Raw genomic sequence first — 24873 nt, 5'->3', positions numbered from 1 at the left:
TTATATAACAGTAGGTATAATAATAATATTACTAAATACCTCCAATTAGAAATTTAGCATAGTTATTACGATTCGCTATATCATAGCGAATCAGAAGAACTATACTACATTTCTCATTGGAGGTATTTACGATTATTATTATTATTACACTTACTAAAGATTAGGATAGGATCTTGGAGATGAGAATACCCCTTTAATGACTCAAAAAAATACTATCGATGAGCAAATTTTTTTGATGGGAATCGACTTCATGTTGAATTTTTATGAATTTATTGAACCTTGCAAATTTGAACAATTTGGGATTTGCTTTGCGCGAATCAGCTAAAATGGGCCCTGGTATTACATTGTGGAAAACTGCATCAGGCAGAGAAAGTTCACATGACCTCTGGCATGGCCAGTTAGATATCTCTATAATGCCTTGCAGTTATCACATCACATGTTATAGCACAACCAATCAGGAGGGACTACCATTGCCTGTATAAAAGCAGAAGCAGGGAAAGCAGCAGCCATTTTGTAAATGAATCTGGATAGTGAGAGGAAATCACAGTTCATGGTTTAGCCATTGACATAAGTAGAGAAAGTCATAAAACACTTAAAACAATGTACAGATAATGTGTTAGACAGCACAGAAGTGAAGAAGATTAAGCCCTTCATGCCGCGGCCAATTTCCATTTTTCCTCCCCTTCTTCCAAGAGCCATAACTTTTTTATTTTTCAGTTCACATAACCATATGAAAGTTTATTTTTTGCAGGACACGTTGTAATTTTTATTGACACTATTCATTTTATCATGTGATTGTCACGCAAGGTGTGTGAAAGACTAAGTGCAACACAAAGGGAAGGGGGAAAGGGAGCCTAGACTCTAGAGAAAAGGGGAAGTGGAGCCCTCTTAGGCTGATCTGATATCACCATGTCTCCATTAACGTCCCTAAATTGGTTCCTCGCCAATCGCCGCACACGAACCTAAACCTTGTATTTAAGTGGCGCTTGGCCCTGGATAGGGAAGGAAGGGGGGGGTGAGAACTAGTCGATCCCCACTAACAACTAAAGACAACAAGGGAGACAAACACGGGGAAAGCAGCTTAGCTTTAGCCGACTTCAGAGAGATAACTCCAAGCATCCTCCTAGCACCACAGAGGAAGATAGCAGTCTAAGCATTCCAAACATTCACAAGGAAACATGTGGAGTATCACCGGCACCTTCCTTCTGCAAAGTGAAACTATTCAAACACCCAGGCTAGGGTGTCAATTAGAAGGAAGGAGGTAGCTGCTGGATCCTAGAGTGAAACAGCTAAGAAGGTGTCTGTAATGCCAAACGAAGAGACCTTCTGCAACCAACTGCAGGGTGACTGTCTGTCACATCTGACACACCCGTGACATTGATGCACTGGAAAGTGGGGAAAAAAATTAAAAGTGCATTGAAATTGCAAAAAAAGTGCAATTCTACAGTTTTTTTTATTTACCATGTTCCCTATATGGTAAAACTATAAGATTTGCAAGGTCACTACAGTTACACAGATACCAAACATTTAAAGTTTTTTTTTTAATTTAAGTGGTGAAAAAATTTCAGAAATTAGTTAAAGAAATAAAATAAAATAATTTCTTATATCACCACTTTCCAAGACCCACATAGAGCTGTGTGAGGGCTTTTTTGGTGCTGTGAGATGATGTTTTTACTGATACCATTTAGATACGATGCTTTTGATCGCCTCTTAAACGTAATTCTGGGGTTTTGATTTTTTTCTCGTTGCGCCATTTTCCAATCTGATTAATTTATTTTATATTTTAGGTCAGACTTTTACAAACGCAGTGATACTAAATATATGTATTTTTTTAATTGTTTTATTTTTAATAGGGCAAAAGAGGGGTGATGTGAACTTTTGATTTTATAATTTTTTTTATACTTCTATTTTATTTTACGTTTTACTCTATTTACAGTGGCATGTAAATGTTTGGGCACCCCTGGTCAAAATTACTGTTATTGTGAACAGTTAAGCAAGTTGAAGATTAAATGATTAAAGGCCTAAAGTTAAAGAAGACTCATTCCCTTTGTATTGTAGGCAAAAAATATATATATATATTTTCATCTTTAACGTTTTAAAATTACAAAAAAGAAAATGGGCTGATGCAAAATTTTGGGCACCCTGCATGGTTAGTACCTAGTAGCACACCCTTTTGTAAATATCACAACTTGTAAACGCTTTTTGCAGCCAGACAAGAGTCTTTCAATTCTTGTATGAGGGATTTTCATCCATTCATCCTTGGAAAATTCTTCCAGTACTGTGAGATTCCTGGGTCGTCTTGCATGCACTGCTATGTTGAGGTCTAGCCACAGATTTTCAATAATGTTCAGATCATGGGACTGTGAGGGCCAGAGGGCCATTGTAAACCCTTCAGCTTACGTCTTTTAAGGTAGTCTATTGCGGATTTTGACGTGCGTTTAGGATCATTATCCATTTGTAGAAGCCATCCTCTTTTCAACTTCAGCTTATTTTACAGATGGTGTTATGTTTGCATCAAGAATTTGTTGAAATTTCATTGAATCCATTCTTCCCGCTGCCCATGAAATGTTCCCCGTGCCATTGGCTGCAACACAACCCCAAAACATGACTGATCCACCACCATGCTTAATGGTTGGCAAGATGTTCTTTTCCTGAAATTCTGTGCCCTTTTTTCGCCACACATACCTTTGATTATTGTGGCCAAAGAATTCTATTTTAACCTCATCCGTCTACAGGACTTGTTTCCAAAATACATCAGGCTTGTTTAGATGTTCTTTTGCATTCTTCTGAAGTTGAATTTTATGGTGAGGACGTAGGAGAGGTTTTCTTCTGATGACTCTTCCATGAAGGCCATATTTGTGCAGATTTAGATGCTGGGAATGGAAGCCATGACAAACCCAGTAGTGGAATAAAATGTAGGTTTATTGTCTATGCGTTGCAGAGTCCACCGACTCCTTCCTCAGGACAACCATATATAACCTTTCTTATTGGGAACTCTTGTGAGTAATGGACTTGCAACAAAGGCATCTTGCTGTGTTACATTTGAATACACCATAGGTTCCCTCAAAAATAATGGTTTCCCATTTTTACTCGGTTTTGTGCGTATTCGACTAGTGAAAAAGTGTTTGCCCCCTTGCAGATTTCTTATTCTTTTGCAAGTTTGTCTAATATTTATATTTGTTTTGCGATCTGAAACATTTAAGTGGGCCAAAAATGCAAAAGAATAAGAAATCAGGAATTGGGGCAAATACTTTTTCACACTATTGTATATCCTTATTTACTATGTGACAACTGAATAATTTATACAAATATATCCTTATTTCCTATATGAGAAAGGCTTAGAAGATACATTGATCATTATCTAGTATTATCTGTTAACACATAGGTGAAAATGTTCAGCCCTATCCAAAATAATTCACGATACGCTATACGAACTATTCTTAAACATGTGCGTGCAAAATCCAGGTTTGATTTCTTACATTTTAAGGGTTATGTACTATCAAAAAAAATATTTCCTTACTACATTATCTATATTTAATACCATAATTGTTTGATATCTGTTGTCGATTTTTTGTAAATTAAAATGGGATACTTATACAAATGTATTGCCTCCCATTTGCATGTGTAAAAGTTTGTTTTATAATACATTTATTTCCAAAAAGCAGTCACCTATTCTGCTACCCACTAAAAGGAAAAAAAAAGGGGATCAATTTTAAAAAACAAGCAACACGAAAACAGATGTAACATGTATGTTGAAAAAAAAACCAGCGAAAAAAACAGCATATGGCAGCTTTAAAATGCATTGGTTTCACAACAGATCTGATTTTCGCTTGATTACACTATGTAAATGTATACCTGCCGCCGATTACAAGAACGTGATGTAAAATAAGCCTTGTGTACACTATGGTTAGTCAGACACATAGATCAGTAGTACTTACCATATGTTGGAGTGCTTTCTCTGCGACTTTGCAAGTTGGATCTTCCTTTGTCATATTCGTAGCAATAAAGGACGGCATCTTCCTCTACAGTGCTGTAGCGTTTTCTATACTCCTGGTCCAGAAATGAGTTTGGAGACTCTGACCCCTTTGATACTGGTTTTCCAACTATATGACGGCTCAAATCTTCACATGGCAAATTGCCTTTCTCGTCTCTTAAAAAAAACATATATATTTGTTGAGAACAAACCTTTGGAGCTGCTCTACAGAAATGCTTTAGGAATAGAATTTTTATGGCAAGCAAGTCTTCGTTTCCTGCTATCCCACTATCCAAATTTCCTAGATGGTTCTAACGGCAATATATGCATTTCTGCAATATGGTTCCATTAACATTTTGGATTGTTTGCCTTTTATAGCCTCTGTATTAGGTTACGTTCACATGTTCAGTATTTAGTCAGTATTTTACATCAGTATTTGTAAGCCAAAATCAGAGATAACGTAAAATAGAAACACGTGCACCACATCTACATTTTTCACTCACTTCTGGTTTTAGCTTACAAATACAGATGTAAAATACTGATCAAATATTAAACGTATGAACATTGACCTAATACTGTAAATAGCATATTGCAGAATGAGTTAGGGCTCATTCAGATGTCAGTTTTTGTCGTACGAGTGCCATCAGTGTTTTTTCATGGATAGCACTCGTACTTATGACAGTCTCTGGGGTAGTTCATATGTCTGCTTTTTACCATGGATTGAGAGGTCTACAAAAAAGCACGGAGACTTATCCGATATTGATCTGAGAGCCGGACTAAACTCGCTAATGCAAGGGCCATGAAAAAAATCGCACAGCATTCAGATGCCATTCACGTTCTGCCAGTTTTTCAAAGAATGTTTGATAGGAGAGGCTGGGTTTTTGCTTTTCTTAATTGGATACATTAATGTTCATCAGCATGGTCTTAGATGTAATGCCTTTATTGTGCTTTCTCACACTTAATGTGCCTGCTTCCTACATCATAATATATATATATATACACACACACACACATATATGTATGTATGATGTGGGGAGAAAGCACTATATATATATATATATATATATATATATATATATATATATATATATATATATATATATATATATATATATATATATATATATACACATATACATACAGTACAGACCAGAAGTTTGGACACACCTCATTTAAAGATTTTTCTGTATTTTCATGACTTTGAAAATGGTACATTCACACTGAAGGCATCAAAACTATGAATTAACACATGTGGAATTGTATACTTAACAAAAAAGTGTGAAACAACTGAAAATATGTCTTATATTCTAGGTTCTTCAAAGTAGCCACCTTTTGCTTTGATGACTGCTTTGCACACTCTTGGCATTCTCTTGATGAGCTTCAAGAGGTAGTCACCAGAAATGGTTTTCACTTCACAGGTGTGCCCTGTCAGGTTTAATAAGTGGGATTTCTTGCCTTATAAATGGGGCTGGGACCATCAGTTGTGTTGTGCAGAAGTCTGGTGGATACACAGCTGATAATCCTACTGAATAGACTGTTAGAATTTGTATTATGGCAAGAAAAAAGCAGCTAAGTAAAGAAAAACGAGTGGCCATCATTACTTTAAGAAATGAAGGTCAGTTAGTCTGAAAAATTGGGCAAACTTTGAATGTGTCCCCAAGTGCAGTTGCAAAAACCATAAAGCGCTACAAAGAAACTGGCTCACATGAGGACCGCCCCAGGAAAGGAAGACCAAGAGTCACCTTTGCTTCTGAGGATAAGTTTATCCGAGTCACCAGCCTCAGAAATCGCAGGTTAACAGCAGCTCAGATTAGAGACCAGGTCAATGCCACACAGAGATCTAGCAGCAGACACATCTCTTCAACAACTGTTAAGAGGAGACTTTATGCAGCAGACCTTCATGGTAAAATAGCTGCTAGAAAAACACTACTAAGGACATGCAACAAGCAGAAGAGACTTGTTTGGGCTAAAGAACACAAGGAATGGACATTAGACCAGTGGAAATCTGTGCTTTGGTCTGATGAGTCCAAATTTGAGATCTTTGGTTCCAACCACCGTGTCTTTGTGCGACGCAGAAAAGGTGAACGGATGGACTCTACATGCCTGGTTCCCACCGTGAAGCATGGAGGAGGAGGTGTGATGGTGTGGGGGTGCTTTGCTGGTGACACTGTTGGGGATTTATTCAAAATTGAAGACATACTGAACCAGCATGGCTACTACAGCATCTTGCAGCGGCATGCTATTCCATCCGCTTTGCGTTTAGTTGGACCATCATTTATTTTTCCACAGGACAATGACCCCAAACACACCTCCAGGCTGTGTAAGGGCTATTTGACCAAGCAGGAGAGTGATGGGGTGCTACGCCAGATGACCTGGCCTCCACAGTCACCAGACCTGAACCCAATCGAGATGGTTTGGGGTGAGCTGGACCGCAGAGTGAAGGCAAAAGGGCCAACAAGTGCTAAGCATCTCTGGGAACTCCTTCAAGATTGTTGGAAGACCATTTCCGGTGACTACCTCTTGAAGCTCATCAAGAGAATCCCAAGAGTGTGCAAAGCAGTCATCAAAGCAAAAGGTGGCTACTTTGAAGAACCTAGAATATAAGACATATTTTCAGTTGTTTCACACTTTTTTGTTAAGTATATAATTCCACATGTCTTAATTCGAGGTTTTGATGCCTTCAGCGTGAATGTACAATTTTCATAGTCATGAAAATACAGAAAAATCTTTAAATGAGGTGTGTCCAAACTTTTGGTCTGTACTGTATGTATGTATGTATGTATGTATGTATGTATGTATGTATGTATATATATATATATATATATATACATACACGCACACACACACAGGGTGGTCCAAAAGTAGGTGGACAGAAAGTGTAATAAGGTTATGAAGGGGGAGATTTATCAAACACTAAATTGCAGCCGCCTGTCTGGATCATCCTCCAATAAACCATGAATTGGACGTGGACGATAAGCTTTCCACCCAACAGATTTCAGGATTCGCATGATAGAAGCTCGTGAAATTCACAATTCCAAAGAGGCTCTTCTGGTGGACTTTTTTGGACTCTGAACAAATGTTTCAGCAACAAGTTGTTTATTATCTTCTGTACAGACTGTTTTGGGTCGACCAGTTTTTGGAGCATTAAGGATTGAGCCAGTGGCATTGAATTTGTCACGAATGGGGTAAATGGTTTGTCTCTTTGTGACTTGAGTACCTAATGTTTCCACCCAATTTGCCATTATGTGTTATCTGAATTATCTGAAAAGAAAACAGATTTGGAGGAGATCTATCTGTGAAAACTAGATCTGTGAAACTGGCTCAGTTGCCCTTAGCAACCAGAGTCCACCTTTCATTTTCCAAAGAGTCTGTGAGGAATGAAAAGTGGAATCTGATTGGTTGCTAAGGGCAACTGAGCCAGTTTCACTTTACACCATGCTTGATAAATCTCCCCCTTCATAACCTTATTATACTTTCTGTCCACCTACTTTTGGACCACCCTGTATATATATATATATATATATATATATATATATATCTACCTTTGTGTTTTCACTGGCTGTAAGCCATAATCATCAACATTAACAGAAATAAACACTTGCAATAGATCACTCTGTTTGTAATGACTCTATATAATATATGAGTTTCACTTTTTGTATTGAAGAACTTAAATAAATTCACTTTTTGATGATATTCTAATTCAGTGAGATGCACCTGCATATATATCTCAGCATACTCTGAAGCCATCTGCTGAAATTATGATCATTCATAAAAGTCACATTTCCCATCACCATCTAATTTCCATATCACACTCTACAGTACCGTAAATGCCAATGGAAACCAATAAACCCAGCGGCATGTCTTTGGAATGTGTTAATTCTGTATATAATTAATCTATGCAAAATAACTTGCTTATTTTTAATATAGTTTATATGTAACTTCCCTATGCTCCTATGTACAATTTTGTAAAACCAGTGTGGCTCAAGAGAACCATTCACAGTCTCTTAACAGAAATAGTTCTCTATTAGTTGCGGACAAATCATTTTTACTCAAGAGACATACTGACCAGCAAAGTATAAGAAGTGTTTAGCATTCAGCGGGCATTACAGCCTCATACCGGATGTCTTGTGTATTAGATTACTGACAGAATATGGATGAATGAGTATTTATCAATGAATAAGTACTTCAATATGTTTATGCTGGATGTCTTTGCTGCAGGGGATTCTCCATTATTTCTTTTGACAAAGTGGTAATAATAATTTATATTCTACCAACTAATGTTATTATGAAATACTGTATTGATGAAAATGGTCAACCTCCAGCTTCTTCATCTTCTGGTGCCATCATTACCCCCAGCAATTCCAGCTACATTTGTTATGGCTACCAATGCACTACTATTTTCCCCAACATTTTGGTCATCGCCTGCTATCTGGTACCATGTAAACCAAAATATATCTTTCTCATAGAATTAGGAGTCAAGCAGGAAGTTCCTAAGAGTCTGGATCAGGATCAATATAAGGTAATCTTCGAAAACTTTTTTTTTGCACTGGAGGACAAGAAGACTTTTGAAAATATTTCTCTTTTCCTAACTTTATTAAGCCATATTATTTGAGGAAGGCATTTTGCTAGGTGGCATACAATTGCCATATTAGAGGATTTAACCCATGTTTTGCATGAAGGACAGCCGAGTGGATACCAAATACGTTTTTATTTTGTTGTGTCCTAGAACATATTTTTAATACATTTTCTTTAAAGTAAAAATGTGCACTTTCCACAATATTTTTAATAATAGCTTTTCTTTATTTTTTATTTTCTTATTAATCATAATGGGTGCATTTTAATCTTTATATTTTTTTCATACTGTGTTCTGGTATAGGTCTATTTGTTAGAATATTAGCCTGAGCACTAACAGTATGTCCGTCAAACATACAAATTTGATCTCTTTACCCTTTAAAAAAGTATTTATATACCGACTTCCAACAGAACAAGGTTTTGAGGACGTTTTAAAATAAGAATATTTTGGGACATTTAATTTTTATTTTCAATCTCACACTGCAGCTATCTTGTAATTTTTAGGAACTGAACTGGCAAGGGCTAAGGACAGAATCATTGATTCCATAAAGTATGTCATCTAATTTAATTTGTTTAACCTAAACCTGTACATTAAACCTATATCTGATATTTGTCTATGGAACATGTTTCACCACCTGCTGATAAACATAATAATATGCACAAGAAACAGTGAAATCTTATTATTCTTTGAGCCTTACCTTGGTGTGTATGGCTCTGCTGGAGGTGGAGGGATGAAAAGATCTTGGAGTGCTGAACTATCCCTTTTTGTAGGTGTGCTGATTGTGCTTGATGGGGTAGCTGCTCCACTTGTGGGGCTCCTTGGTATTAGGGGCTTTAAGAGAAGTCATAGAATTATTGCTACAAAATACTTGCATTAGTCAACCCAAATCAGCACACCTTCTAATACCTTCATTCTGGCACATTCTAAAATGTATACTTAAATGTTTCATAGTCTTGTCATATTCGAGAAAATGGCGTCAGTAATGTGATGCTGCTATTGACACCAGACTATACTTTTTAACACATGGTCAATAAAGTTTAAAAAAACAGAGCAAACAATGCAGAAGACAGAAGAGTAAAAGTGTTAACCATCAATCAAGCTAAAGAGGCTGGTGATATGTGGGGAAACAACCTAAAGAAGCTTGTCACAACAAGTGTGAAGGAATATGGTAAGGTGGCACTCAGGTGGAAAGATAGGGATGGTTGTTCGTTATGTTTGGGAGATGGCACCAGAGGACAACTGTCTCTGGAGTGGAGTGGGTTAAAAACAGATAAGAGTTCAGCAAGGGTACGGTGCGCTGCACAGTGAGGTTTCTGATAACAATATTTGGTAAAAAATTGCTACCTGTATTTGAATACACAGGTTTATAACCTGTGGATTTGAATAATGGTAAAAAAAATTTTACTAAATATTTTTATCAGTAACCTTACTGAGCAGCGCACCGTACCCTTGCTGAACGCTTGATTGTCACAACGAGAGCACTTGCAGATAAATGAAAACACTATTTTCTCGGCAATGCAGAAACAGATAAAAGATATAAAGTTTTTGATCAATTTAGCGTTCAAAATGCCTATATGTCCATACATGCAGTTTTGGGGAGAAATCTTACTGATAGATTCCCATAAAATCAATCCTCAGATACATTGCCGGTAAAGATGATTGAATTTTTTGAAATTCAAACTCGCCAGATTTGCAAAATCTCTCTCAAAAAGCAATGGACGTGCATTGATTTTCCACAAATCATAATACTGCAAAACCTATAATTGCCATGAAAAGATGTGTGTAATGCTCTGACGTAATGCAAAGAGGTGTAAAAAAATCTCTAGGTACCAATGTGTGAGTTTTATACATTTCCAAACCTGCAGCTGTGAAGGATAATTCAGGTGGTGCAATGCTTAACACCACGTCTGTGGATTTTACAAAGTTCCAAACCTGCAGCTGTGTAGGATAATTCAGCTGGTGCAATGCTTAATGCAACGTCTGGGCAAAATATAGAATATGAATAAAATAGCAGCACTCACCATATTGATAGGCTAAAAGTCATTTATTTAATTTAGAATTGGCCATCAGGTACAAAGGTATTTCATAAAAGCAGGGGAGACATGCGGGGAGAGACAGGTGGACGACGGCCGTTTCGCATCTCTATGAATCTTCTAGGGGTCCAATCATGAAGTAGAAGAGTCAGAGACGCAAAACGACCATCGTCCATCTGTCTCTCCCCGCATGACTCTCCTGCTTTTATGAAACACCGTTATACCTGATGTCCAATTCTACTTGAAATAAAGGACTTTTAGCCTATGCATATGGTGAATGCTCTGAAGTATCCTGGAACTATATCCAATCCCTTTTAAGCTCTAACACAAACACAGCCTACAGATCACTACCCATTCCTGCTAATACATGTGGGGACAAATGACACCGCAAGAAAGGACCTGGAAACCATCTGCAGTGACTTTGAAGACTTGGGCAAGAAAGTGAAAGAATTGGGAGCGTAGGTGGTCTTCTCATCCATCCTCCCAGTGGATGGCCATGGAACAATGAGGTGGAATAAGATTCTACAGGTGAACAACTGGCTACGTCGATGGTGCCGTCAACAAGGATTTGGATTTCTGGATCACGGAATGAATTACCTATACGATGGACTACTTGCTAGAGATGGGGTGCACCTTACGAAGACTGGAAAACATGTATTTGGAAATTGCCTTGCTGCACTCATCAGGAGAGCTTTAAACTAGAACAATGTGGGAAGGGAAGCAAAAGGCCAGAAAAAGCCATACAGCTGACAAATACTATTGAGATCTCTGCTACTGGAAGTGGAAAGGAAGAACAAAGACAAAACAATTTAAATAATAAAAATATGGGAAGAAGAGAAACCAATCACAAACTAAAATGTTTTTATACAAATGCACAAAGCATGGGCAACAAACAAGGAGAATTAGAACTACTAACGCAGGAAAAGAAATATGATGTCATTGGAATCACTGAAACTTGGTGGGACGATACACATGATTGGAATAAAAGGCTAAAAGGATACAACTTATTTGCAAGAAACAGACTTGATAAACAAGGAGGAGGTGTCGCATTGTATGTTAGAAAAGCGTATATCTGCACAGAGATTGAAGCTTCAGAGACTGGGAGTTCTGTGGAAACTGTTTGGGTAAGAATACAAGGAGAGAACAACGGAAAGGACACCATTGTAGGCATTTACTACAGGCCACCTGGGCAAGCTGAAGATATGGATGAACTCTTTATGTATCAAATGACCAAGTTCTCAAAAAAATATGACGTAGTGGTCATGGGAGATTTCAACTATCCAGACATTTGTTGGGAATCTCTCTCAAGTAAAACTAACAGGTCAAGCAAATTCTTATCCTCTCTTGCTGACAACTTTATCTTCCAAAAGGTAGGGGAGAAAACAAGGGGATCTGCTACTTTGGATCTAATCCTTATAAACAAGGAGGAAATGGTTGAGGAGGTAAAAGTGGCTGGGACCCTAGGAGGCAGCGATCATGCTATTATAGAATTTTGGATAACTAGAGGAGGAAGACATGTGAAGACTCAAACTTCAAGGTTAGATTTTAGAAAGGCAGATTTTAAGAGACTCAGAAAGAGAATAGGAGGGATCCAATGGCTGGATGTCCTTAAGGACAAAAATGTCCAGGAAGGATGGGAAATTTTTAAAAATGAGATTCTCAAAGCACAATCGTTAACAATCCCGAAAAGTAGGAAGAATGGGAAGCATTTAAGGAAACCAGGATGGATGAACACAGAACTTAAACACATGCTAAAAAGAAAGAAAGAAATGTTTATTAAATGGAAAGAGGGAGGCATATCTAAAGAAGATTATAATGCAGTCTGCAGATCCTGCAGGGCATGTATCAGGTTAGCTAAAGCTGACAATGAATTAAGGCTTGCAAGAGATGTCAAAAGCAATAAAAAAGGATTTTGGGGGTATGTCAAAAGTAAAAGAAAAGTCAAAGATGCTATAGGATTTTTACAGGATGAAAATGGAGAAATGGTAAGAGAGGATGTTGAGAAGGCCAAACTTTTTAATTCCTATTTTGCATCTGTTTTCTCTCAGAAAGAAAATGTAACATCAACTGATCTTCACTGTCCTTTTAAAGGAATAGAAGAATCCAAGTTATCTGTAAACAGAAAGATTGTGAGGGAATATTTAGCTAACATAAATGAGTTCAAGTCTCCAGGTCCAGATGAATTACACCCCAGAGTACTGAAGGAGATCGTAGAAGAAATTTTAGAACCACTCTCCATAATCTTTGAAAATTCTTGGAGAACAGGAGAAGTCCCAGAAGACTGGAGAAGAGCAAATGTTGTTCCTATCTTCAAAAAGGGGAAGAAGGTGGACCCAGGGAACTATAGGCCGGTGAGTCTGACTTCTATACCAGGAAAGATCTTTGAACAAATTATTAAACAACATGTATGTAAGTACCTGGATAAGAATGAAGTGATTAACCAGAGTCAGCATGGGTTTATAACTAACAAGTCATGTCAGACTAACTTAATTTCCTTCTATGACAGAATCACTGACTGGGTGGATCAGGGAAATGCTGTAGATATAGTATATCTTGACTTCAGCAAAGCATTTGACAAAGTATCTCACACCATCCTTATTGAAAAAATGACCAAGTATGCAATGGACCAGGCAACTGTTAGGTGGATTCATAACTGGCTTAGTGATCGGACTCAAAGGGTGATTGTAAATGGCTTCACATCCAGCTGGATGAATGTCTCAAGTGGGGTACCACAGGGCTCCGTCCTGGGACCTGTATTGTTCAACATCTTTATCAATGATTTAGATGAAGGAATTGAGGGTAAACTGATTAAATTTGCTGATGACACAAAGCTAGGAGGGATAGCTAATACTAGACAAGAGAGAGAGAGGATTCAAAAAGACCTAAATAAACTGGAGCAGTGGGCAGCAACCAACAGAATGGTTTTTAACAGGGAAAAATGCAAAGTACTACATCTGGGCAATAAAAATGAAAAAAGCATATACAGAATGGGAGGAATAGAGCTAAGCAACAGTACATGTGAAAAAGATTTAGGTATACTAATAGATCATAGACTGAACATGAGTCAACAGTGTGATGCAGCAGCAAAAAAGGCAAATACAATTCTGGGATGTATTAACAGAAGCATACAGTCTAGATCACGTGAAGTCATTATTGGTCTTTACTCCTCTTTGGTCAGACCTCATCTGGAATACTGTGTACAGTTTTGGGCCCCACATTTTAAAAAAGACATAGACAAACTGGAGCAAGTTCAGAGAAGAGCGACCAGAATGGTGACTGGTCTGCAAACCATGTCCTATGAGGAACGGTTGCAGGATTTGGGAATGTTTAGCTTGCAAAAAAGAAGACTGAGAGGAGACTTAATAGCTGTCTACAAATATGTCAAGGGCTGTCACATTGTAGAAGGATCATCTTTATTCTCATTTGCACAAGGAAAGACTAGAAGCAATGGGATGAAACTAAATGGGAGGAGACACAGATTAGATATTAGAAAAAACTTTTTGACAGTTAGGGTGATTAATGAGTGGAACAGGCTGCCACGAGAGGTGGTGAGTTCCCCTTCAATGGACGTCTTCAAACAGAGGCTGGACAGACATCTGTCTGAGATGATTTAGTGAATCCTGCTTTGAGCAGGGGGTTGGACCAGATGACCCAGGAGGTCCCTTCCAACTCTACCATTCTATGATTCTATGAATGTCAAAGTAACTTCCTTCATCATAATTACTACTGGTTACCATCTGGTCCTAACAGTCCACTTAATAGCACAGCACATGGAGTGTCTTTTAATGTTTTTTACAATTAAAAAAGATCCAAAAATTTTCCCTCTTAGTCATCATTTCTTATCAGACAGACCATTGTGGGCAGAACACTGACTCACACTGATGGTGTAGCTGTCAGTGATAGCATCCAGCTGTGAATGAGATGAGTGATGTGCCATATATTCCAAAATACCCTCCAATTCTGTCCACCAATAGTCTGGCCTTGAGGCTAAGGAAGCCAATTGTGTCTTTCACTTTGTACTACTACTGCTCGGACAGCGGGTACAAGTGGTGTGGGTGGTACTTCTGGTAGCGGCTCCCACATTCTTCACAATAGCATAGGGATTTGTTTTCTTTTACACTACCCTGTCCATTGACACTTTTTCTATAAGGCCACGGCCCCACTATCAGTGTTTGGTCAGTATTCGGTCAGTATTTTTCTCAGGAGTGGGAGCCAAAACCAGGTGAGGAACAATCAGAGAAAAGGTATAATAGAAACATGTGCACCAATTCTGCATTTATCACCCACTCCTGGTTTTGTCTCACACTTCTGAGACAAAAAATAATGACCAAATACTGATAGTGGGGCCATGGCCTGACTATGCATGTGGGATAACATTATAATTAACTTTTGACAATCTTTTCAACTCTAATTACTCATCCATTGCGAAAAAGGACATAACAAGAAATGCATGATAGGCAGGTACACCAGCAGAAAGCCAAATGTGGAAGCAGGCCGCAGTACAGGTCTAGCTTGTACTGTTGTCAAATTGGACTAGTACAATGTTCTAAAATAACTGTGCAAAAACATACATGCAGAGTTAAATGTACATGTTTTTAACATTTTTTTTTTACTATCTTCTTAACAAAATTCAGCCCTCTTCCCAAAAATAATGCTAGGTAGGAAAATGTCCAAAGAGCTAGGACCTGCAACAGGGTGCTGTATAGATGTGCGGTGTACAGAATTTGAATAGCAAAGCAGATTTGCAAAAAAAATTGCTCGTGACCTGCACATTTTGTGAGTTAGACACTCACAGTTAAATGTCTAGATTTTGGAGAATCCACAACAAAAACAATTATTCCACCTTCCCAAAAAGGGTTGCAGAAGAAATGCAAAAAAATCAGTACAGTTGCTTGTGACTAGCAAGAACACCATCTCTGACTGACCATTTTTCAGCTTTAAAAAATACTGTACTGCCTTGCGATTGCTTTCTAGTGCATTATGAGAATGAAGGAAAAAATGTGTAATTGCAATTCAAATGCAGCAGGACAGATGTCAGCTACAATATATCACTGATCAATCATACTGAACCTGGCACAGCTTCTTCATCTTTTCATTCAATTATTTATTAGGTCTTAATCCTAATTATGGTTTGAAAAAGTAAGGTATACAAAGACTTAAAGTTTATTAACATGTTAGTGGTTTTTTTCCAGGTAATATTTTTTTAAACTTGGACAGCTACCAAAGCAGGTTTTTAACTCTCCTCGCACATAAGTGAGAGGAGAGGCAAGACTCTGTGGGAGATAACAGTGAAGCCTTTGTCATCTCATTAACTGCCTCTGCAGAGCACAGCAGTCAAAATATGAGTGTCAGAGGCCATGCGCTGAATCGGTAGCAACTGAGATGAAAAAACTCCCCTTAAGATATTGAGAGAGCTTCATCTCGGTCCCTACCTATGGACAGCTCAGCAGCCGATAACCATTTCATTTTGAATGCTGCACTTTACATATGAACCTGCGGCACTGACCAAGATATCAAATCAGCCATTTATTGCTTTCCAGCTGTAGGGCAAGTACAACTGCACAACTTTAATAAAAACCCACATTGGGGATGGAATTTTGCGCTTCCATAAAATTTGGTGTCCAGGGCAACTGCCCCTGTTGTTCCTCCCCACACTACACCACTTCAGGCACAATACTATTAATTGCCACTATTTATGATGACGTGAACAGGAAATGTTATAAGCAAAGAAGATGACCATTTAGGATGAAGAATAGTTCGGATGGAGTTACTATTCTATATTGATGTAATGTATGTGGAGATGCTTAACATCTACTTCTAACGTAGACCTATTTAAAGATGTTTTCCACCACATGTACATTTTACATTTCTTCTTTTAAACTTGTTTCACCTTGTTTTAGACTGGATCAACCACTAAGATGCTATTGCATGCAGATTGTACCAGCCAATGGTTGATGCAGAAAGGTGGTCTGCCAAACAATTTCCCTTTTACATTAACAAATGTGCCAGATTCATGGTAAAAGTCCCAGATTCTGTAACCATCCATATCTTAAAATACAGAAGACAACACTTTGCTATACAATTAAGAAAAGTCAAAAGTGTTAACAAAAGAAAGGATGGACAGAGCTTTTGTGAGGCACTAACTCGCGATAGCAGGTGTTTCGGTACTTGCCCTTTCCCAAAATTCCATAAGTGCTCGTGATACCATGACCCACAATACAGGTTGTTGTGTTGTCTCAGACACAGGGATTATCAATACTGTAGATATCAACTCAATTTAATACTAATTAGTTAGTACTAACACTGGCACTACATAATCTTTTTTAAAGTAATCCAATTTTTTGATTATTAATAAAATTATTTCAGCAGCCATTTATGTTACCTTGCACAAACCATGTGAATAGTTTGCACATAATAAATACAAGTACACTATTGCTATCTCCTAATGTTTATTGATTAATAAATGGAGAAAATTACTTGTATTGTAATTTTCTGGAAAAAAAAATGATTTGTTGAAAGAAAATATGTTAGTATGGATTTTCTTTGAGCGCTTAGGGCAGTGCATGCTGTAAATGGAAAAGCAAACTTGCAGAAAAGATTGAAAGTGAATTCAGATACAAGGGATTTACTAGAACCATTTACATCTTCTGTTATTCATTGTACCCAATGCTTGACAATAAAGAAAGTACACATGCAAAAGGCAATGTCCAAAAAGGATGCACGGTTTCAACCTATGCATGGCAAAGGGGTGAAATCTGCACAAATAATGAAGTTTCTGCCAATTTAAAATCCACATTGTATGTCACTTTGTACTTATTTCTCATTTTCATTGGTAACTAATGATGGTAATATAAGTAATTATTACTAAAACGTTGATAGGCTGCAAGTCACAGCACAGCCACTGGATGGCCAGATATGGTCATATATATATTTATAGCATAAAGAACTCCAAATAGAATAATATAATCCCTTTTTTTTTGCTTACCTGCTTATTTTTCCCAGATCTCAATTGTTGGTTGCTTTTTAGCTCACCTCCTTTAGTGCAGGGCTATGATGTATTGCTAAGGCTTAGTTACAATGCCTACAGGGGGTCTTTGGGAGTCTGAGACACACCTCTTGTTTCAGACAAGCAACTTGGCTTGGCTCCATGTGTTGCTGTATGTTTCTCAGTGATATGCAATGACCATTCAAATATTCCATAGTATGGAATATGCTGGAGCAAGACATGTGGTTTCCCCAAAAATTTCAGGAAAAAAAAAAAAAAAAAAATCTGTGCATTGCCATAGGAAATTAGCAGTACTGAAAGAACATTGTATTGCAGATCCATACAATGATTTGGTGCATATAGTGGTAAGGAACTGTATTGTTTGTAGGGGAGGGAGATTGTTTAAAAAAATAAATGAAAATATTCTCTAATTAACCATCAGATTTGATACATGGAATAAAGGATATAACTAGTGTTGAGCGAGTATGTTCTGTCTGAGTATGCTCGGGCCGAGCACCGAGTATTTACAGCTGCTCGGTGATATGGTTGAATCACTCCCGTGTGCATGATTTGCAACTGTTTGACAGCTTTATTACATGGGAGGAATGTGTAAGAAATAGACATTCCTCACATGTAATAAAGCTGTCAAACAGTTGCAAATCATGCACACGGGAGTGATTCAACCATATCACCGAGCACCTGTAAATACTCTGAGCTTGGCACGAGCATACTCGGCGAAAGGGTTAACAGAACATACTCACTCAACACTAGAAATAACCTATTACTAAGCCAACCATTGGCTCCAAAGACTAACATTTAGAAACCCAGGAATTCACTTTGATTTATAAACTGCCTCCCACTGCTAGATGATAAATTATTTGCTGCTCTATCCTTTCCGCTTCATTTAATGTACACACGGGTCTATTTTATTCTGAAACGTGTTATTACATATGCAATGTAGTTTAAAGCAAATATCAAAGAGGATGATCACGAACATCAAAGTGAGAAGTGATAGAAAACACGCAGCAGAGGTTAAACCAAGATTCTTTTCATTTCCTACAGTATTGCTAGAAGTGTGATTAATTTTACAGGGAGATGGCAGCAAGGTATGAATCACAAATCATGCACATTGAAGATGCAATCTACGACTAGAAATCTATTAGCTGTGAATAGAGAATACATTATCAAGCTAAAATTTATAGAATAAAGCGTCTTTGAGGGCAGAGTCCTTCTACTTATATCCGATTTCAAAACAACATTTCCAGATAATTATTCTAATAAAAAAATTATGATTTTTCTTGCCATAGAGCTTACGTACACAAGGGTATCATAGTGTACATGCATTAGTTGTATAGATTTAGATCAAAAAATGTGTTTGGGTCCCATCCTGAGAGATGAGGAAAGTCTTATTTCTTAAATCTTTTTATTCAGGAGCTTTTTAAACAAAATATTTATATATAGCTTTGTACCTGACCCATAAAAAACATCTGTTCTTCCACTGGCCATGACAACAGTTATAATAGATCAACACAATCAGTTTCCTACAGTTCACTTGTCACCTTTGCTGTGCAGATAGGAACAGAGTCAGCAGAGCCATCTCATTATTATCAGAAGTTAGTAGATTTTTGTATAGCTGGAAGTCTAGATAATGCAGAATAATAACACTATACCCAAAGACATGACTCAGTATGCATCTTCCCTTCTGGGTGGGACGATGGGCTTGTGTCCATTACATAGTGGAAACTGTAATAATACAATGACAATGACTACCATTCTTTTCAGCTGTTAATAAACCCCAACACTTTCCTGTGCTGTCTATACAGGAAAGAAGTCCATGTCTCCAGTATTGACCCCCCAGTGAAGTTTTTAAAAATAATATTTTCGAGAAGAAATCCCATCAGCTTTAATTCCAAACACATAACACTAAATATTTAGTATCATGCACATTCATTTAAAAAATAGAAGCTAAAAAATATCATTCTTCCTTTGCAGTTTCATTAGATATTCAACGCACACAGTTTTATCCTATTGCTTAATAAGGCTGGAAATAAACACCGATTCTGGAGAGGCCACAATGGTTTATTCATGATGAATGTAGGACTCATTAAGCGGTCTTCACAATCTTGGTCAAGAGCAATGATCTAAACAATCAATAAGATAAACAAGTTGTGAAAAGGGTCAGGACCATAAATCGCATAAGAAATCCATTGTGCTATGAGCCAGTCCTATACTATACTAATCAAGAGTGACCTATAAAAACTAAATAAAAGACTTGGGATTAAAGGCTGCAGAAAAAGTAAGGTACATTAAATATTTTATACCCCAAGTCCTCATTATAGATTAGTTACGAAGGCAAGGACACACATATAACATTTTATAGAATACATTTAAACATCTGTTTCTTGTCAGACATAATCTAGAGTAACACTCAAACATTACAACAGCAGTATTTTAGAAACTATATTTTTTATCATATTATTATTTATTTATTTTTGTATTTTTATATAGCGCTAACATATTCCGCAGCGCTTTACATACATTATTGTCGCTGTCCCCATCGGGGATCACAATCTAGATTCCCTATCAGTATGTCTTTGGAGTGTGGGAGGAAACCGGAGAACCCAGAGGAAACCCACACAAACACGGGGAGAACATACAAACTCCTTGTAGATGTTGTCCTTGGTGGGATTTGAACCCAGGACCCCAGCGCTGCAAGGCTGCAGTGCTAACCACTGCGCCACACACCCAAAGCCAAGTCTATCATTTTGATTTAATTTATGATCACAAGTAAAATCATATGACACATTAAAGGGGTTATCCCATGAATTCTTTACATACTAAAGTTCTAAAGTCCAGTAAATTGCTGTTTTAAAGGGTCTTGTAGTATTTAATGCACACAAATATGTTATTATTTTTCTTGTTTTTCTGCAGCTAAGGGCAGGCTCATTGCAGAATTACTCTCCTTCTCCCTCTGGCAGCTGACAATATAGTGACTTCTTATTTCAATTAAAGGAGCTTTCTCTGCTATATATCGCTATGCTGTTGAGGCTCTGCTCTTTATCTGACAAGCTCAGACTGAAACTCACTGTCATCAGAAGTGCTGCCTAGACCAAATATGAAGTTCAATGTCTTTGTTCTCGAGACACATCCTAATAATCATAATAGTCTGATCTTTTCCTCAGGTCCATACAAACACAAGAAAACTCGAGAAAAAAGGTGAAAGTAATTCCGTGGTCAAGCATGTCTCTTGATCTGAACCCAATAGAAATACCGATGGGGAATTCTGTAGAGACAAGTTGAGTATCACTCTCCATCCAGCATCCAGTCTGTAAGAGAGGTCATTCTTGAAGAATGGAAAAAGATAGATGCTCCAATATGTCACCAACTTGTTCATTCCATGTCTAGAAGACTTTGTGCAGTCCTTAAAAATCATGGAGGTCATATAAAACACTACTGTAGTAATTTTTAATGCGGGGTGTATTCATTTTTGCATCAACTAATTTGAATAAAATTGAAGATTTTGTAATGAAAGTTAATTATATTACTAACTTACTTTCATGTTATGGGCTAAAAAAAATGTTGTATGAAGCACTTTTGCGCCGTTGTTGATTGCTGATTGACATGTCTACATTAGCGGATAATCAGAAATGAGCTTTCCTATGAGTGCTTCTCTGTGATGTTGGCATTTTTAAATGTATATGCTGTACGTTATTCCTAGGAACTAGGTGAAAACTATATATCACTATATATAAAAATAGGTTATTCTAGGTAAAACCAGGTGAGTAAAAAATGTCTGTAAAAAGGGGAAAGTCTCTACAGGCTCACATTGTACAAGAGAAGAAGAAAAATGTATCTAAATGTAGTGATGATCCTCGTCCACAGACCTCAAAACAGCCACAGCTACTGCATCTGTGATACACAATCTATGGTACATAACAGAGCGCCTATAATATAGATATATACACATATACTGTATATATTTATACACACACAGTGGGTGATGTGAGTATTGAACACATCTCCAACTATCTAGGTAACTACATTTCTAAAGGTGCTATTGACATGAAATTCTCAAATTCTCACCAGATTTCGGTAACAGCCCATCCAATCCACACAGGCAAGGAAATCAAATCATAGATGACTATAAATTAAGTTATGTGTAAAAATGAGAAATGACACAGGGAAAAGTATTGACAACATGAAGAAAGAGGTGCAAAAAGCCATGGAAAGTCATGACACCAGATGAAATCTATCAGTAATGAAAAAGCAATCTAGTCACTTAGTGAAAAATAATATCAACTGGTTCAACTGAAGGCCTATAAAAAGTTGTCACAAAAGAAACATCTCATGATGGGTAAAACCAGAGAGCTGTCTCAAGACCTTCGCTACCTTATTCTTGCAAAACATCCTGAGGACATGGGTTACAGAATAATTTCTTAACTACTGAATGTTTCAGTAAGCACTGTTGAGGCCATAATCCGGTAGTGGAAAGAACATAATTTCACCATAAACTGGCCACAATCAGATGCTCCCCAAAAGACTTCAGACAGAGGAGGTTAAAATAATCATCAGAAGAGTTGTCCAAAAGCCAGTAACCACCTGTGGAAAGTTACAGAAAGACCTGGAATCAGCAGGTACAATTTTTTCAAAGAAAACTATTAGTAATGCACTCAACACTTACATGGTCTGTATGCACGCTCACCATGCAAGACTCCATTGCTGAAAAAAAAGCATGTTCAAGTGCATTTAATGTTTGCTCAACACAGCATTTAGACAAGCCTGTGAAATACTGTGAGAATATAGTCTGGTCAGATGAGACCAAACTTGAACTCTTTGGATGCCATAATACACACCATGTTTGGAGACCAAAAGGCACTGCATATCACCTCACAGGTGATATGTGAGGTGAAGTTTGGAGGTGAGAACATCATTGTATGGGGCCGTTTTCAGAATACGGCACTGGCAAACTTCATGGACCGGTTTGTGAACTCCCTTACAAGCCCGATGCAGACTTGGTTTGCCCAGGGAGATCCCCGAAATGCTGATGACTTGGTCAGACTGTTCGAAAGGTATCAGAGGGTCGAGGATCCCTTAGGGAGGCAACCCACTCCATACTGAGGGGCGGAGGTTAAAAAGGGGGTATGGCATCCAAAGACCAAGGGGGCGGCAGAGGTCATGCCAAGGGCCTCATCGGGGGATGAAATTTTCTGGAGATGTCACAGCTCATATCATATAGCTGCCCATTGTCTCCTGACCACCAAGCAAATGGACTGCAGCATGGGAAGCCGGTGTTCATTCTACGCATATCCAGCTTGCAGCGTGGATTGCCCACCCAACAAGGGGCCCCAAATTTGTCCTGTAAAAGTGAATGGTATTCAAATGACTGGACTATTAGACTCCGGGAGTTTGGTGACCCTCGTGAGGCCACACTCCCTCTCCAATTGATCCCTGGGAACAAGGTGGGTGTCCGCTGCATTCACGGGGATGTTAAAGACTATCCGGTGGCCAGAGTGCTCATTGAGACGGCCCAAGGTACTGAGTCCCATGAGGTCAGCGTTGTCCAGGATTTATTGCACCCAATTATGATAGGCCAGGCCTTTGTGTTGTTTTGGAACTTGTGAGGGAGTGGCGGAGACCTCTATTGCTCGGGAAAAAAACAGATTGGCCTTAAAAAAGTCTCACTAACCCCAGAGTCTGACACGTTTCCATTCTATGTAATGGGGGAAGATGAGGAGGTAGTGTCCCCTGAGGCAGACATTCCTGATATAGGGGTGACCAAAGAACATTTTGGGTTAGCCCAACATAAGGACCTAACTCTAAAAAAAAGAGTTCAATAAGGTAACCGTAATAAACGGCATAACACAGGAGTCGGAGGCCGACACCAGGTTTCACTATTGCATGTTGAGCGGGGACTTATTGTACTGGGTTACTAAAGCGAGGGAGGAGATAGTGGAACAACTGTTGGTATCAGGACCCTATAGATGGAGCGTGTTGGACATGACCCATTCACAAGTCTTGGGTGGCCATCTGGGGGTGGACAAAACTTAAGAACGTGTCATGCAGAGGTTCTATTGGCCCGGATGTTACCGGGAAATCCTAAAGCTATTGAAAGTCCTGTCCCACATGCCATTTAACCGCTCCCACCTCTCACTTCCAAAACCCATCAAGGCATCGCAAGAGAGGGACCCCGCTGAAACTCCATGTTGGCTGGTTAAGCCAGAAGGGGACATTGAAGACGTCAAAATAGCCAAAACACTGCCCAAAAACAGCAAGATCGGGAATTGCTGCAGCAGAATAGGGACCTGTTCTCAGATTTGCTGGGGTGTACAGAAGTCACAGAACATGAGGTTCTGATGGAACCCCAAGTGCGGATGAATTCAAAGCCTTACTGAATTCCACAGGCCCGCTGAGAACAGATCTCCAAGGAAATAAAGCAAATGCTGAATCTCGAGGTCATTGAGGAATCGAAGAGTGGGTGGTCTAGCCCGATTGTCCTTGTTCCAAAACCCGCCTCAATTGTTCCTCTAAACTTCCCATAGGACTATAAGTTCACCAAAAGGTAATTTTGCTAACTTTGTAAACTGCACTGTTAGGCTATGTTCACACAGGTTGTGCTATTTTCTGCAGCTAAATCTGCTGCAAACCTGCTGACAACTTTTCTCTGGCAGGAAAACAGCTGCGTCAAAAATGCAGGTTTTTCTGCATTTTTTGATGCATTTTTGCAGCGTTTTTTTCCACTGTCCTTCTGTCTCTATTTAGGCATGTACATAAAGTTCTGTGAAAAAAAAAATCCCATTCTATTTTGCCATCAAAAACGCTGAAAAAACGCTGAAAAAAAGCAGGTGCGTTTTTTGCTACATTTTTTTCACCACCCATTACTTCCTATGGGTGAAAAAATGCTGAAAGAAGCGACATGCTCTATTTTCCAAAAAACACAACGACCAAGGCAGAAAATACGCAGCAAACAAAAAGCAACATGTGTGAACAGAGAATTCTGGTTTCTCATAGACTTTGCTGGTATGGCTAGACGCAGCAGAAAATTTGCATAAAAATCTGCTGCAAAATATGCAGCAAAACACAACGTTTGTGAACATAGCCATAGTGCATGACTGCCCTTATCAGGTCAGTTTCCTTTTTTTAAAGAGCACCTGTCCCCTGGCTAGAAATATCTAGTTTTGTTTCTTCTATTATTCTTGCTGCTCCCCTGTGTATTTTTTTTTTTTTTTTCTTTTTAATCAGCCACGCCTCCTTAGTAATGACCATAAAATTAGCACTAAATAAAAAAGACTGCATCTCTGGAACCATATGG

General features: G+C 38.2%; 1 protein-coding gene across 6 annotated transcripts in view; it reads right to left on the bottom strand.

Moving 5' to 3' along the window:
- CNKSR2 (connector enhancer of kinase suppressor of Ras 2) overlaps window positions 1–24873 on the bottom strand; it is a 537182-nt gene that overhangs the window by 253475 nt on the left and 258834 nt on the right. For all 6 annotated transcript variants that reach the window (XM_073667499.1, XM_073667498.1, XM_073667500.1 and 3 more), the window contains 2 exons: window positions 9244–9377; window positions 3939–4150 (listed from right to left, as the gene is read on the bottom strand). In XM_073667499.1, coding sequence (XP_073523600.1) covers window positions 3939–4150; window positions 9244–9377 — 346 coding nt within the window. The remainder of the gene's footprint in view (window positions 1–3938; window positions 4151–9243; window positions 9378–24873) is intronic.

Source organism: Phyllobates terribilis, unplaced genomic scaffold (assembly GCF_046119375.1).
Source record: "Phyllobates terribilis strain yellow unplaced genomic scaffold, ASM4611937v1 Scaffold_2__4_contigs__length_985480577, whole genome shotgun sequence".
In the NCBI taxonomy this organism is placed as follows: domain Eukaryota; kingdom Metazoa; phylum Chordata; class Amphibia; order Anura; family Dendrobatidae; genus Phyllobates; species Phyllobates terribilis.
The sequence above is the reverse complement of the archived record's forward strand: the minus strand, read 5'-3'. Positions and strand labels throughout refer to the sequence as shown.